The sequence below is a fragment of the Camelus ferus genome, chromosome 12 (genome assembly GCF_009834535.1).
Source record: "Camelus ferus isolate YT-003-E chromosome 12, BCGSAC_Cfer_1.0, whole genome shotgun sequence".
Lineage (NCBI taxonomy): Eukaryota > Metazoa > Chordata > Mammalia > Artiodactyla > Camelidae > Camelus > Camelus ferus.
In genome coordinates this window covers 10075248-10091175 of record NC_045707.1, presented here as the reverse complement: position 1 = coordinate 10091175, position 15928 = coordinate 10075248, and the positions used below count along the sequence as shown (strand labels likewise).

Below are 15928 nucleotides of genomic sequence, written 5' to 3'. Positions count from 1 at the left end.
AGATGCGTGCTCTGTGCCCATCTCCGAGATCATCACCGTGGAGGAAACCGACGTTAACGGGAAGCACTACAGCAGCGGGAAGTGGCAGAAGATGGAAAAGCCTTACGCCTTCACAGGTGATGGGGCCTAGATGCTCGTCAGTGACCCCGTGCAGGTGACGGGGAAGGGGGCTTCGCGGTGACTTGTTTAACAAACTTGTTGGGTCCTTGGTTTATCTTTATGGAAACTTCCTTGTATCTTTTTTTTTAAGTTCTACTTTTGTTTAGTGTTTTGTTCATCTTTTTTTCTTGTTTTTTTTTTTTACATGACTTAAAAGAATTGAGAAGTAGGATCCTTTTCCTGTGTACTTGGGAAGTTACTAACCAGTCAGAAGAAGAGGGACCCTCGGGGCATTTTCGGGGGGCGGGCCTGGGGCTCGCTGCGGCGCGGGGCGCCCAGCCCACACGTGTTCTCTCCGCGCAGTGCATCGTGTGAGGAGGGCCCGGAGGCACCGCTGGAGGCGGGCGCAGGTGACCTTCTGCTGTGCCGACGAGCAGCTGCTCCACCTGTGGCTGCAGACCCTCAGGGAGCTGCTGGCGAAACTGAGTACGTGCGAGGCGCCCCAGGCCTGGGCCGCGAGGCTGGGTGTCTCCCCCGGGAGGTGGGGTGGGGTACCTGCCCCCCCACCCGGGCGATTGTGGGGATTAAACCAGGGGGCCGGGTGTGCCTGGACGTCTGGGCCGCGGGTTCCTGCTGCGTAACGAGGCGGCGTCTGTCCCTCAGGCTGCACTGCAGCGCCGGCTCGTGTCTGGGGATAGCCCTAACACACGGTCTCGGCAGCTCGGTGCCGGCTGCACCCAGAGGAGGGAGCGCGCGTGTATTTAGGTTGGCTTTATATCTTTTTAAATTAATTTCCCACGTTCCCACGCATTTCCCGCGCAGCTTCAGTGAGACTCCCTTGCTGGGAAAAGCCCGTCTTTGGGGTTGCACCCGGGCGGCGGGGCCCGGTTCCTGCGGGCCGGGCCATGCGCTCACTGCGCACTGCCTCCCCGGCGCGTCCTGCTGTTCGCTCACGCCCTGAGCCGCGGTCGCCCGGCCTCTGCTGGCCTTCCTGGACTTCTGACCGGGTCTGGACAGGAGGTGCCCCAGTTCCCCTGCCACCTCCTCCCCCACTTTCTCTAGACCCTTCCTGCTCATCCTCACCAGCTCTCTCCCGCTCTGCCCTCGCGTGGTTTTCACAAGACTCTGAGCCTGTAGACGCGGCCTGATGCCGTCCGTTCAGGCTCCAAGAGAGAGTCCTCTGCGCTGCTTCCTGCCGATGGCAGCATTACTTTTTCTGTGTAATTCATAGGGAAACCTGTGCGGTTGTACTCCTGCTGCAGTCTGCCTGTGTCTAGAAACACTGTGCGATTCTGCTTTTCCAGTCACGCTGCCATTTTAAGTCCAGTTGTGTGACTATTTCATGTTTAATTGAGGGGTAACGTAGTTACTGAAAGTCCTCGGACCCTGGGTGTGCGGCTCACACACTGAGCCCCAAGTCCAGGGATAATACTGCCAGCCCCCCCACCGTGGCCCCTGGCCCCCTGGAGTCACCCAAAGGTGACCGTCCCCTGACTGAGCCCCTGGGCTCACTCAGTTCCGCATGTGAATCACTCACACAGCAGACACTCTCATTCTGGTTTGCATGAAGCTCGTCCACATGGTCACACGTGGTGTCGGTGTCTTGCTCTCGTGGCTGCATCTTGTCACAAGGGCGGAGTGTCTGGCCACTTACTCAGCCGTTGTATTGTTGACGGGCATTTGGACAGCTTCCTGACGTGGCCATTCCAAACATTCTAGCCCATGTTTCATGGTGCGGCGCCTGGGGAGGGAGTTGCCGGGCCAGTGGCGCGTGTTCAGCCTCACTGGACGCGGCCACACTGCCCCCGCGCCGGGAGTCCCGGGCCACGCCCCCCAGCAGGGGCCAGAGCTCTGGTGGGTGCTGGCAGTCTCGCGGTGTGGCTTTAATTTGCGTTTCCCCAACGGCTGGTCGAGTTGAGAAATTCGCTGCTGTGTTCGTGAGCCGTTTGAAAATCCTCCTGTGAGGTGTCTGTCCAAGTCTTCTGTCCGATTTTCCCTTGGGTTGCCTTAATGACGCATAGAACTCTTTACATGTTGTGGATCTGAATCTTGTCTTGGATTTTTGAACGTCTCCCGTTGTGTGGCTTGTGCTTCCACACACTCTTCATTCTGCTGATGAACGGATAGTGTTAATTTTGATGCAGTTGTGTTTGTCTTTTTTCTTTTAACTGTGTGGTTGGTTTGTGTCCTAGTTATGCCAAGGCCATGAAGATGTGTTCGCCTCCAAGCTCTGTTTTACTTTCATGTTCAGAGCTGCAGTCCATTTGGAATTGACTTGTGTACATGGTTGGGATGACGTGGACAGATCGTAGGTTTAAATCAATGAATTTTGAAGCACACGTGTCCCTGTGTGGCCCAACCCCTGCGAGCCTGGCATCACCCATGACCCTTCCCAGCCAGTCCGGAGACAAGCACCAGTCTGATTCTGTCTCTCCTCTTTCCTTTTGTCCCTGTTGCCACGTGTTAGTTCCGCCACATGCACGAAATCAAGTAAGAGGAGCTGTCCTGCGTCAGCCCCCCTCTGTCAGCACCACTGCCCTGATAGTTTTTCTCATTGGCAAGCGTATCAGTGGCTCATTCCTTTGTACTGCTGAGTAATATTCCTTTGGTCACATCCGTGTACCCGGTTGTCGGGTGGTGGGCCTGTTCTGGCTGCTGTGAGTCGTGCCGCGGTGAGTGTTGGTGTGCAGGACTTTGCGTGGACCTAGGTGTCTGTTTTCTTGGGTCTGTACCTTTTTGCTACTCTTATCGATGTGTTAGTTAAATTTGGTTTTTAAGTGTCAGAATCTACTTGAACTGACCCAGACAGAAACATGGAACTTACGAGGAACAGAGCTAATTCAGGAGACCCGGGTGTGGGAGGGGAACCGGGGCCGGGGAGGCCACCTGCTGTCCCACTGTCCTTCTGTCTCTCTGTGTCTCCATGCCGAGCTCTCTCTGTGCCTGTCCGTCTGTCTTGCCCTCTTAATGCTGTACGTCTGTTTCTCTCGTTCTCTGCGGTCCAGTCCCTTGACATGGAGCAGAACGAGGCTGCTGCCTTCCGGAAGATGCGTCTTGCCGGCTCCTCGTCTGGAGTCTGTCCCAGGCGGCATCCTGTGTTCCCGGGGCCCTCGTCACCCCTCCCGGGGGGCCAGGCCCCTGGCCGGCAGCCTGCGCTGCCTGCTGCTGTTGTCTCTTCATAGATAAGGAAGCTCCGCGCGCTGTTCTTTAACTTAAGAATGCCTTTCACCACACGACACTGAGCCGAATTCTGGGAGCACTAGGGCTGGGGCCCTGTTCAGTCGCTCAGGTCTTCGTGTTGACTGCCCCTCACGTGCACTGTGATGTACCCCTGCTGTCTTGCAGCCTCGAGACCGAAGCACTTGCTGGTGTTCATCAACCCGTTTGGCGGGAAGGGGCAAGGCAAGCGCATCTACGACCGGAAGGTGGCGCCGCTGTTCACGCTGGCCTCCGTCTCCACCGAGATCATCGGTGAGCTGGGCGCGCGCTCCTGCCTGAGCCCCTCGGAGAGGGGCGCCAGGGAAGAGCCTGACAGATAAGATCATTTTAAAATAGGATTTTTTTTGCACACCAGAATGAGAAGAACACAAGATAAAGAGTGCAGACTTCTCTAGCCAAGGCTCAGCGTACAAGGTGCTGGAGAAACACGGGAGGACAGAGGCCTCAGGCCACGGGCAGGGAGTTCATGCAGGAGTTACCAGCGATGAGCAGGGCTCAGGAGTAACGCCTTTAGGAACACGGCGCGGTGCCACGGCAGCGCCGAGTCTCAGAGCAGGTTCTTGGTGCTGGGAGGCAGCTGGGAGAGGGCCTCCCCCACTCAGAGCTTTGAGGGTTTCATGTCAACTCACCGAAGAGCTGCTTGGCCGTGCGGGTCAAGAGCCTCGGAGCGGAGAGGGCTTTGCCCAGGCTTCAGAGCTTTCTAAACTTCCCTAGAAAAGCAGTCAGCTGCGTGCAGAGAGCAGTGTGCACAGGTGTGCACGGTCACACTGTGTGAAAGCAAAACGCTGGGGATCACTCGCCCCTCCAGACGGGAAGCATAAAGATAAACCCACAGTGAACCTGGACGAACAGCGGCAGCTCTTTAAAATGGCCTTTACAGGACCCTGTGATGATAAAACGGTGACGGTGACACAGTAAAACGCTGGGGACACAGGGACGCAGAACTGTGTGCGGGGGAAGTTCGGGGGTTTGTCACGGAGCACTGAGGCCATGTGCTGGCGTTCTCTTGTTCCTACGTTTTGGTGTAGTCTGAAACTCTCAAAGTGACTTGGATAAGAAGGGAAAACTGTAAGATAAAAGACGTAATCTATCTCCAGAAAGTCACTTTTGGGCAGTTAAATGCCAGGAACGTGACGTCTTACCAGTAGAACGTTCTGAGGGTCGTGGCCCCCTGGGTGAGGGAGCCTTTCCGTGGAAAGGATCTGGGTAAGACCGAAGAAGGCGTTTCTTGCAGGAAACCCTCCTGGAGATTTTATAGGACCTCGCTTTAGAAGCGTGGTTTATTTGCCTCTTATTTCAAGTGGGATTTACAGCTTTGAACGTAAACTGCACAACGCAGTGTTGTTTTTTCCTCCATAGTTACCGAACGTGCCAACCATGCCAAGGAGAGCTTGTATGAGCTCAGTATAGACAAGTTTGACGGGTGAGTGCGTGTCCTTCCATCTTGGCTGATAAACGGTAAATGCGGATCAAGCTTTACTCATCTGTCCTTGTTTCCTTCACTCCCTTTGCTTACATTTCTTCCCCGCGCTGTGAAAGTAAACGTGCTTCTGCTTGAAACTCAGGAAAGGCCGAGAAGTTCAGAGTCACGTGTTTTCCTTTTCATTCTTACTACCTACCTATGGATTTTTCCCCCATCACTTGAAAATACGTGACAGACATGATCGCCTTTGCCCCTGAGTATTTCAGTGTGCATTTCCTAAAAAAGCGAGGCTATTCTCCTACGGGACTAAACGCAGCGATCAAACCCGGGAAGTGAACACCGGCACCCGCTGTTACCGACCTGGGTGCTTACTCAGGTTCCTCCTGTTGTCCCAGTATTTCCTTAAAGCAGGGATCCTGGACCACACAGAATCGTTGGGTTCTCCCTGCAGGGCTTGGGCACAGACACGGAGGGTCTGAAGAGCTCTGACGAGGGAGGGGGTGTGAGCGGAGGCGGGAGGGGGGCCGTGCCGGCCGAGGGGCCCCCGAGGGCACGGCGCCAGGCCTGACCCTGTGTTCCTCTGCAGCATCGTCTGTGTGGGCGGCGACGGCATGTTCAGCGAGGTCCTGCACGGCCTGGTGGGCAGGACGCAGCGGGACGCCGGCGTGGACCAGAACCAGCCCCGCGCGGCACTGGCACCCAGCCCGCTGAGGATCGGCATCATCCCCGCGGGTGCGGAGGCGCAGGCGGGTGCTTGCTGGGCGGCCCGAGGAGGGGCGGGCTCAGGGGGCCATTCTCCACTAGCCCTTCAGGGTCATCCCTTTATCAAGCGTACTTGTCTCGCCGCACACCTGTCGCAGATTCTGTTGAGGGCCAGTTCTGGACCAGTTAGAGGACCCCTGCTGCCTGTGTGAAGGAGCCAGTCCTCCCTGAACGCCTGCGCCCCACCAGCCGCTCAGGCCAGCCCCTGGGGGACGGTCCCTGCTCTCCGGGAACCGGCCCTTTGCGGTGGTGGGGGCAGTAAATTGTCACAGAGGAGAAGGGGGCCCGGGGAGCAGGTGGCGTCCTGGGACTGACCGTACCTGGAGCTGGGGTTGGGGCAGGAGGGCCTGGGGTGTAAGTGAGGCGGGGGGCTGGCCGTGTCCGAGGGGGTGGCTGGCTCGGCGTGTTTCGTGTGTCTCCGGGCAGCACCTAGTTCTTTGAAGAATCGCAGTGTTAAGCCAGGTAGAGGGTGAGGCTGGGGCTTTGCAAACAACTCAGCAGGAGGGAGCGCCTTCCACGTCCCCAGGTCAGGGCCGCAGCTGCAGGAGCCCTGGTGGGTGCCGCTCGGGCAAACATCCGAGTCCTGACAGCTGTGAATGGTGCTTCTGCCCTGTCATCTGGGTGAAGCTACAGGGCGCCGGGGCAAGGCTGCAGGTTTGCCCGCAAGGGCGTGGACAGTGGGGCTCAGAGGCCGTGCTGCTTCCCCATCAGGAAGTCTGTCTCCACTTGACCGACCGGGTGTCGTCTGTGTGACTGAGGATGGTCCCCTAAGCGGCTCACATGTTTCCCAGCTTTTCCTCTGAGTCAGGGTTTTGCGCTTTGTGAAGCTTGTACGTAGGGTTTCTGGGCTACGTGAAGTTTTCTATGTTCTAATCTGTTTTTCCTTTGTGCCTCTTACTACCATTTGCCCACGTAGCACTGATACCTAAAACCCTAAGCTGTTGAAGTGGTTAAAGACCGCAAGAGCTCACACAGACCCCGCACTGGGGGTGCTCTCGGGCAGACGCCCTCTTCTCCGTGCCCTGGGGTGGACTGACTCGTTCTTTGTGTGTTCTGGGCCTTGAGGCTCAGCAGACACACAGACCAGCATGGCACAAAGGGGTCTCCGATAGTGGCCGTGCTGCCGGAAAGACGCCGCTGGAGGTGGGTTTGGGTGAGGGGCCGGGAGGGGCCTCTTCCGATATGGAGTCCAGGGCCCCTCTGAGAGGTAATGGGTGAGGGCCCAGGCAGAGTGAGGCCGGGCCTAGGGTCAGCTGGGGCAGAGGGCAGCCATCGCACCAGCTGTGAGTTCAGGGTGGGGGCCGGGGGGCGGGAGGGAAGCCCTGGGTCACGGGTGAGCCACAGCGGGAGGAAGTCTCAGAGGCTGGTCGGCAGAGGGGACGTCTGACTGCCCTGGAAGGCCACCCCTGCTGTCTGCTCTAGAGCAGCTGGGGGTGGGGGTGCTGCCCAAGCCTTGGGGGCATGCTGTGCTGTGGACGCTGGGCGTGTGGCTGGCTGTGGCTCGGGCATGGTTTCAGGGGCAGGGTCAACAGGACTTTCTGGCGAATCTGATGGGGGTGTGAGGGGGAGGGGCCTCAAGGGCGGCCCAGTGACCTTGGCCTTGACAGCCCGTGGGGTCAAGGCGAGGAATCAGTGTGGGGGCCGAGAGTCCCAGTGCAGACCCCAGAGGTGTGGCTTGGGGGCCCTGAAGCCAGTGGGTGGAAGGGGGTCCCTGGCACCAGGAGGAGCAGTCCGCGACAGGTTAGGATTGTGGGGTATAGACGGTGTTTGATGGCCTCGGGGTGACCGTGGTGCCTCTGGACAGAGCGTGACTGGAGACCGAAATGGGCTGAACCCACGTCCTGAAGGCACCACTTCAGATGCTCAGAGTCGATTCTGATGTTTTATAAATTCAACTCTCTGCCCATTGGGTGTCAACTCAGCAGTGTTAGCAAGTCTCTGGGAAGACACCATCCTTTGTGTCTCCTGCCTCGGGCCCACGTGCTTCGTCTGAGCCCCTGCCTGCCGCAGGGGTGCCGTGCCCTCGGCTCTGATGAAAACCAGCTCAGAGCATAGCCCGCTGCAGGGCGCAGGGCCCGAGCTGGCAGACGGCAGGCCCGGGGGTCTCAGACTCGCGGCCCAGCTCTCTCCCCTCTGCCACCTCTGGGGACCCAGGGCCCTCTCCACCCCTCGCCTGGCCAGGCCTGCATCAGTCTGTTCAGAACCACGGGCTTTCAGATGTCACTAGGACAAGGGACTTGTGGAAGGTTGTGGGGCCTGCGGCCGCGCGGCCTCGCCTGTCGATGCCACGGGGTTTCCTGGGGGATCTCGGGCCGCGCTGCTCGTGCGCTGGAGGCTTGCTGTGCAGCTCTGGGCGCCGTCGTGCGGCTTATTCGTGGGAAGCCTAGACTGAGGTGCTCAGCTGCTCAGCAGGCGTGTCGCAGTTCTGGTTGCTCGGCCCCGTCCCGGGCCTCCTGAGTCGGCACGTCCGGGCGGGGCGGGACTCAGGGGTCTGCCGTGAGTAAGTGCCCAGAAGAGTCTGCCCCTCAGGTGGGGACCCGGCGCTGACGCAGTTAGAACAGGACAGGCCTAGGGAGGCCCGGCACCAGCTGGGCGCTCTGGGGTCACCCCTGCGTTACAGATGAGGGTGCAGGCAGGCGGAGGCTGAGCCCTGGGCCCAGCCCATGGGGTTCAGGGAGGGCCCTGCCGGCCCCTCACGACTGGCGGCCGCCGCGCCCCAGTGCCCAGCAGTGGCTCCCACCAGCACACGGCAGGCCCCCCACGGGTGCCCTTGCTGTGTGCGCTTCCCCCTCCCCCCCGGCCGCATCTCTGTGCTGAGTCCCTTCGGTCTTGTGGTCTGGGCCCGTGTCGCGGCTGGGAGTGGGGCCGCATGTGCGGAGCACCGAGCTGTGTGCCCGCGGCTCCGCTCCCCGAGCCGGGGCACCATCTCCCGAAGCTGTGCGCGGAGCCAGCTGCCGTCTCCGCGGGGTCGGCCTCAGCGGTTGCTTCTGTAGCAAGCCGTACTCGTTCCTTCTCGCTCTGGGCCGTGGACGAGACAGCAGAGCACCCCCTCCCACACTGAACTGGAAACAGGTTACCACCTTAGCGACTCAGCGGTGCTCAGGACTCTCTCCCCCTCTGTAGGGTCGACAGACTGTGTGTGCTACTCCACCGTCGGCACGAACGACGCGGAAACGTCCGCCCTGCACATCATCGTGGGTACGCACCTTTCAGCCCTGCTGTCGGCTCGCTCAGCCCGGGGACACGCGGGCGGCCGTCTCTGGGCCGGTGCCCGCGGCCCGTCCGCCAGCAGGACTCTGTCTGAGCACTTTGCTGCCGCCTCCCATCTCATCCTGTCCTCCCACAGCCAGCAGTGGGTCCTCCAGAAATACAGGCGCTGCTCAGAGCCCTCCAGAGCCCCCTCCCTGAGTCCGGGGGTGCCAGCACCCCCCACCCAGGCCAGCTGTCCTCGGCGTCCCCATGCGCTGGCCAGATGTCCCCTGTGCATGGGGAGGATCCCTGCACTCTGCCCTCCTCCCCACTCAGACCTTCCTAGCCAGACCCCTACCTCGCTGCCCCTCTATTACACTGCGGGCCACACTGCTCAGAGCTGTCCAGGTGCCTGCGGGACAGATCTGTGGCTCCCCTCCCGTCCCTCGTCCCTGCTGGCGGTGCTGCTCACCTGTCACCCACACTCCCGGAAAGGCTGTGTTTACAGATGGCGTGTACGATTTTACATGTTAGCTACCATGTGCCTTTTCTTCATCGTCAAGTCCACCTTCCTTGCAGTTAGTGGCATTTAGCAAGCTTCACAGACACGTTGTTTTTCCGGCCTCAACAGAACAGCTCTTCCAAGCCTGTTCTGGGAATTTCAGTCGAGCGGGAGCCCCAGGCGCCAGGAGAACAGACTGTTGCTGGGACGGCCTTCTGCAGTATTTTACACTTGAGTTTAAAGTGACTGCCTCCGTGCCGGCAGGAGGGCGGAGGGGTGCGGTTTCCAGCCCGAGGCCTCTCTCCCGCAGGGGACTCGCTGGCCATGGACGTCTCCTCCGTGCACCATGACGGCGCGCTGCTGCGGTACTCAGTGTCCTTGCTGGGGTACGGCTTCTACGGGGACATCATCAGGGACAGCGAGAGGAAGCGCTGGATGGGGCTCGTCAGATACGACTTCTCAGGTAACTCAGAAACGCGGGCCGGGGGCTTCTGTGCTCTCTCTGCTCGCGATTGGGCCCCGCTCAGTGGATGGGCACCAAAGCCGTGTGGGGCCGACGGGTCCCTGGGTGCCGACGGGGCAGGGCCGGCCGCCCTGACCACCACCGCCCTCGGTCACAGGCAGCTCTCATATGTGACCAGACCTGCAGCGAAGAAGAAATGGAAGTCGATCCAGATGGTACAAAAAAGAGACAGGCTGCACGTTTCAGGTCGCGTGCAGCGTCACCCTTGCAGCATTTAAGTGCAAAAAAGAAGTTTGAAAGGGTGTAGGGTTCAAAGTTCGACACTTGTTGCTCAGGTGAACTCCTTGGCTGTATTTAATGAGTGTCATTTACCTGGTCACTGCCCTCTGTGGTTTGCTTTTGGGTAAATTTATTAGACACACTGGGGAGATACTTCGGGTTCCGTTTCAGATCTCCTCGAGAAAGCAATTAGCAAAATAAAGCAACATTCACACCGTACTGTCATGTAGTAAGTGTGCGTGGCATTGTGTGTAAAAAAGGTACCCAGCTTGGTTTAAAAATGCTGGCCACCACCTGAGCCTTCAGGAAGTGGTCATCTTTGCTGCTGGCGTGTCTGGCCCCGATGGGGAAGGCTGCTGCCCGGTCAGGGTGCTGCTTCTGAAGGCTGGCGAGGCTATGTCAATGTCTTAAAATAAGACAGCAGTGAAGTTTGCCACCTCGAGTAACTTCCGTGAACAGTTTCTCTGTAGCAGGCAGTGCTGTTTGACAGCATGTTACCCTCAGTGGAACTTCTTTCAAATTTGGAGTCAGTCCTCTCAGACCCGGCCGCTGCTTCCTCTGCTAAGTTTATGCACAGTTCTCGGTCATTTCAACAGTCTTCACAGCGTCTTCACCAGGGACAGAATCCGCCTCAAGAAGCCGCTCTCTTTCCTTACCCGTCAGCAGCAGCTCCTCCTCCGTTCGAGTCTCCTCCCGAGGCTGCGGCGGCTCAGTCCCGTCTCCGGCTCCACGTCTAGTTCTGGTCTCCTGCCGTTTCCGCCACGTCTGCAGTCACTTCCTCCACCGACGTCTTAAGCCCCTCAAAGTCGTCCGTGCGGGTGGGGACCAACTTCTTCCAAACTTCCTGTGAATGTTGGTATTTTTACCTTTTCCATGAATCACAAATGTTTTTAGCCGCATCTGGAATGGTGAACCCTTTCCAGAAAGTTCTCAGTGGACGTTGCTCAGATCCATCAAAGGAGCCACTGTCTGTGGCAGCCACAGCCTCACGAAAGGTATTTCTTAAAGAATAAGACTCGAAAGTTGACGTCACCTGCGGAATGGCTGTCGTGTTGCAGGCATGAGAACACGGATCTCACTGGCCGTGCCCATCAGCTCCTGGGTGACCAGGCGCTGCCAGCGAGCAGCCGTATCTGACAGGAATCTTTTTTACTGAGCAGTAGGTCTCAACAGTGGGCTTCAGATACTCAGTAAACCGTGTTGCTAACGAGTATTTACAAACGAGCCTTGACGGTGCTTTTCTAGAGCTCAGGCAGAGTGGATCTGGCGTGAATTGTAAGGGCCTAGGGATTTCGGAATGGGCGCCGAGCAGTGGCTTCAGCTGGAAGCCGCCAGCTGCGTGAGCCCCTCACGAGAGAGCCGGCCCGTCCCTCGAAGCTTCGAAGCCAGGCGCTGACTTCTCTCCGGCTATCGAAGTCCTCAGCGGCGTCTTCCAATACAAGGCCGCTCTGTCTGCGTTGAAAACGCGAGGCTGAGCGCGGCCGCCTTCACGAGGGGTCTGCGCTGCATCCTGTGGAGAACCTGCTGCTCCTGCGCTGAGTTGCGAGAGAGACTTCTTCCCCGAACCCTCGTGAACCCACCTCTGCCGGCTTCACACTTTTCCTCCGCAGTGTCCTCGCTTCTCAGCCTGTACACAGTTGTAGGGAGTTCGGGCCTCGCCCGGATTTGGCTTTGGCTTAGGGGGACGTTGGGCTGCTTTGATCTCCTGTCCAGACCACTCAGACTTTCTCCGTGTCAGCAATTAGGCTGTTTCGCTTTCTTATCGTTTCTCATCGTGTGTTCGCTGGGGCAGCACGTTCAGTTTCCCTCCGGAGCTTTTCCTTTGCGTCCACAGCCTGGGTGACTCTCTGGCACAAGACGCCTGGCTTTCAGCCTCTTCTGTCTTTCGACCTGCCTTCCTCACGAAGCTTAGTCATTTCTAGATTTTGATTTAAAATGAGAGACGCGGGACTCTCACTTGAATGCTTAGGGGCCATTGGGGGTTGTTAATTGGCCCACCTTTCAATATTGTTGTGTCTCAGGGACTAGGGAGGCCCTGAGGAGAGGGCGGGACCGGGGAACAGCAGTCGGGGGAGTCAGAACACGGGATGTGTATCAATTAAGTTTGCCGTCTTACACACGCACGGTTAGTCACGCCCCAAAACAGTGACCGTAGTAACATCAAAGGTCACTGATCACAGACGACTGCAACAAATATGATAGTAATGAAAAAGTCTGAAGTATTACAAGAATTACCAAAATATGACAGAAACAACGTGAGCAAAGGTTGTGGGGAGAGTGGCGCAGGGTTGCCGCAAACGTTCAACTTGTTTTAAGAAAAAATGCTGTCTCTGCGAAGCACCCCAAAGCCAGGTCTGCCTGTGTTAAGTTGAATAATTCCAAACATTAAAATCTAAACCCTTTGGGAGAGAAAGGAATGGTACCTTGGTGAACTTTATCCATTAAAAATGTCCACTTAATAAAACTAGCATGGTTTTAAAATTAAAACATAAGAAGTGCAAAGCTACATATTTATTAAAACCTTAATCTTGGGAACGGAATGATGAAGAACTTAGGAAAGCCAGGAGTCTCAGTTACTGAGCGGTGCCACGTCGTCGAGGCCACAAGGGGTCGCTGGTGGCAGAGATGTCCCCTTTGCCAGTGTGGAAGGCAGTGTGGTGGCCGGGAGCCTGCAGTCCCCGGGGTGGTGGCGGCAGCTGAGACAAGCGGGCGGGCCCTGCCTCCTGCGGACGCCCTGTCACCGGGTGTCTCGGGTCACCCATGCCCCCTGCCCTGCGGCAGCCGACGGTGAGGCCTCCTCCCTGAGAAGTGACGCGTGTGGATGTGTTTCTCCATCTTGCTCTGTTTTTAGGTTTGAAGACCTTCCTCTCCCATCACTGCTACGAAGGGACGGTGTCTTTCCTCCCGGCGCAGCACACGGTGGGCTCTCCGCGGGACGGGAAGCCCTGCCGGGCAGGGTAAGCACCTCCCTTGTGTGTTTTTGTTCAGATGATGCGATATGAGCCCAACCGGCTTCGGGCTCCTGCTGTGAAGTGGGTGCGCAGTCCTCGCAGTGTAGACCGGGGGGAGGAGGGTGGGTGCTGGTTCAGCGCGTCCAGAGGTCGGGGTCCTGCTACAGGCGGCCATGGAACTGACTATACGGGCCTCCTGTGCCCCCGCCAGTTGAGGGGCCCACCCTGTGGTCAGGAGGGGCCAGTCCAGACCCTGAGCCCCGGGGGGCTGAGTGAGGGGAGTGGGCCAGCCAGTGGGAGCCCCTCCGCACATCTGTGCGGACTTGGCATCGTGGACTGTGTGTGACTAGATGGACGTACAGGTGTTCTGCTCTTTGCCGTGTTTATAAATGTCAGAGGAAGGCCTGATGTCTGCAGTTTTTTAAAGTGGATCTAATTTTGAAAACCCAACATGCGAGCAAAGTATTTTTAAGGAAAGCTTTTTGAACTTTCTGTCGCGTGAAGAGAGCTGGAACACTCAGGCGTGTGTCCACGCGTTGAAGGCAGGGCTCTCGTCCCCCAGGTGCTTCGTTTGCAGGCAGAGCAGGCAGCAGCTGGAGGAGGAGCAGAAGCGGTCGCTGTACGGCTTGGAGAGCGGCGGTAAGGCCCGGGCCGGCTGCTGCCCGGCCGGGACCCCAGTCCAGCCCGGGTTCCCCCACCTGCCCCGTCCGCCCCACGGCTCTGTGCCTGCTCCCGCTTTAGCTCCAGGCAGGGCATGCGGTGGCCTTTGCCAGATATTGTGGTCGTGCCCATCCTGCCAGGTTCCTCTGAAATACCATTGTGGTGCCAGTCTCTAGAATGTTCTGGAACGGGGTCAGTGGTTGTGCTCCGGGCTCGAGTAAAGTTTTCAGGCTTTGCTAGCCACTTGGAAGGGAGTAGGCTCGGCGCTGCTCCAGCAACTCCTTACGGACACTGAAATTTGGATTTTGTGTCATTTTTCATATGTCACAAAATGCTTTTCTTCTTTTGGTCTTTTTCCCCCACCATTTAAAAATGTGCAAATCATTCTCAGCTCACAGGCCTCACAAAACCAGGTGGTGAGCCAGATTTGGTGAGCCCTGCTTTAAAATCATTGTCCAAAAGTCCCAGATGAGGACCCAAGAAACAGCTCTGCCTTTCGGGAGCGACCTCAGAGCCCAGCAGCCGCACGGTTTTCTCTGTGTTGATGGCTGATTGCAGGGAGCGTTCATGGCGGTGATCCCGTCCCTGTCAGCTCAGGACCCCCACCCACCAGCTCAGGTTCCATGCAGTGTCTGCAATTCTTTCTGCTTCAGAGGAGGTGGAGGAGTGGAAGGTCGTCTGCGGGCAGTTCCTGGCCATCAACGCCACCAACATGTCCTGCGCCTGTCCCCGGTGCCCCAGGGGCCTCTCCCCGTCCGCCCACCTGGGGGACGGCTCTTCTGACCTCATCCTCATCCGGAAATGCTCCAGGTTCAACTTCCTGAGGTTCCTGGTCAGGCACACCAACCAGGGCGACCAGGTGAGGGCTGCGTTTCCCTCACGTGGGCCGGGCTGGCGGGCGGCTTCCGCCTGGGTGACCCCGTCTGTGCTGTAGGAGAGCCACTGTGAGGTCAGGGGGCGGGGCGAGAGATTTTTGTTTGCATTTCACCTGTTTTAAATTCTCCTTCGTAGCTACTTCTTATAAAGTCTCATCTAAGAAGGTAAAGTCCTTGAGCACAGGAACTAGGAGGTGGGAATGTTGACATGTTTTCCTGTCCTTTCTCTTGCTATTAACAGAGCAAAGCGATGCGGTGACATTTTATGTTGCCCTGGCGGGTCACTTACAACAAAATCTTGCCTCCCAGAAAGGAGCTCTGTGGAGACCCTTCCAGCAAACCTTTCCTTAGTCCCCGGCACCCTTGTGGTGACCCAGGGGAGACCCCGGGTCTGACAGTGCCCGGACAAGTGCAGCTGCTGGTCAGCCTCTGGTTTCAGTAAGATTTGTGGGTTTATTTACTTAAATTGTTTGTAAGATCTAGTCTGATAATGGTTTTTGTTGTTTTTTAATGGAGGCACTGGGGGTTGAACCCAGGACCTCTGCGTGCTAAGCGCGCTCTGCGCTGAGCTGCACCCTCCCCGCGGTGGTGTTTTTATGTGGCTTTTTAAGTAGAGGTGGTTGAGGAGATAAACAATGGTACAAGTCAGTGCTCGGGAAGCACAGAATTCTCTTTCTTTCCATTTTTAATCTTGTTAGGGGAGGAGGTAGCTAGGTTTCCTTGTTTTACTTGTTTTTGGAGGAGGTGCTGGGGACTGACCGAGGACCTGTGTGCTGATTAAACGCGTGCTCTCCCACTTGCGCTGCACCCCCCCCCCCCACAGAATTCTTTAAGAAGCCTCTGTCCCTGCGAGTGAGCCGGGTTTTAAGAGTCTGGGACGCGGGCCTGGGGGACTCCTCGTCTCCAGCTGTGGGACGGCAGCTTGGAGGCGGTCCCGGCCCCGGCCTCCAGGAACACGGCCCGTCTCGCTGTCTCTTGGTAGTTCGACTTCACTTTCGTTGAAGTTTACCGCGTCAAGAGGTTCCAGTTTGTGTCCCAGGCGGCGGAGGACGAGGACGGCAGCGTCCGGGGCCGTGGGAAGAAGCGGTTCGGGCAGATCTGCAGCGACCAGCCGCCCTGCTGCTGCGCCGCGCCCAGCAGCTCCTGGAACTGCGACGGCGAGGTCCTGCGCAGCCCCGCCGTGGACGTCAGGTGAGCGGGGCTCGGAGGCCGCCGCCGCGCCATCTCCGGCGCCACACGGCGTGGGGGCCTCGGGAAGATGCTGGGGGGTTCGCCGGTTCGGAAGCCCCCCACTTTGTTTTTCTCTTCCATGCCCTGCACCCCAGCCCTGGCATTCTTGCTCCCATCTCCTAATTAAGCAGACAAGCCGCCTTCGTGGGCACTTCCGAGTCCTGGGTTCACTGGACCCCAGGAGGTGGTTCTGGAGCCCAGCTGCAGCCCTGCCGAGGGCCTGGCACCAGGCTCACGCCCTGGTCCCGGGCCTGCTGGGCCCATTGCGCTTGGACT

At 58.1% G+C, this 15928-nt stretch overlaps 1 protein-coding gene across 1 annotated transcript in view; it reads left to right on the top strand.

The window, feature by feature from the left end:
* Positions 1-15928, top strand: part of CERK (ceramide kinase) — a 39729-nt gene that overhangs the window by 20366 nt on the left and 3435 nt on the right. The window contains exons 2-12 of the mRNA XM_032492501.1: positions 3-116; positions 463-585; positions 3445-3570; positions 4678-4741; positions 5328-5473; positions 8627-8701; positions 9505-9657; positions 12788-12893; positions 13450-13526; positions 14201-14406; positions 15405-15613. Of these exons, the coding sequence (XP_032348392.1) occupies positions 3-116; positions 463-585; positions 3445-3570; positions 4678-4741; positions 5328-5473; positions 8627-8701; positions 9505-9657; positions 12788-12893; positions 13450-13526; positions 14201-14406; positions 15405-15613 (1399 nt within the window). The remainder of the gene's footprint in view (positions 1-2; positions 117-462; positions 586-3444; positions 3571-4677; positions 4742-5327; positions 5474-8626; positions 8702-9504; positions 9658-12787; positions 12894-13449; positions 13527-14200; positions 14407-15404; positions 15614-15928) is intronic.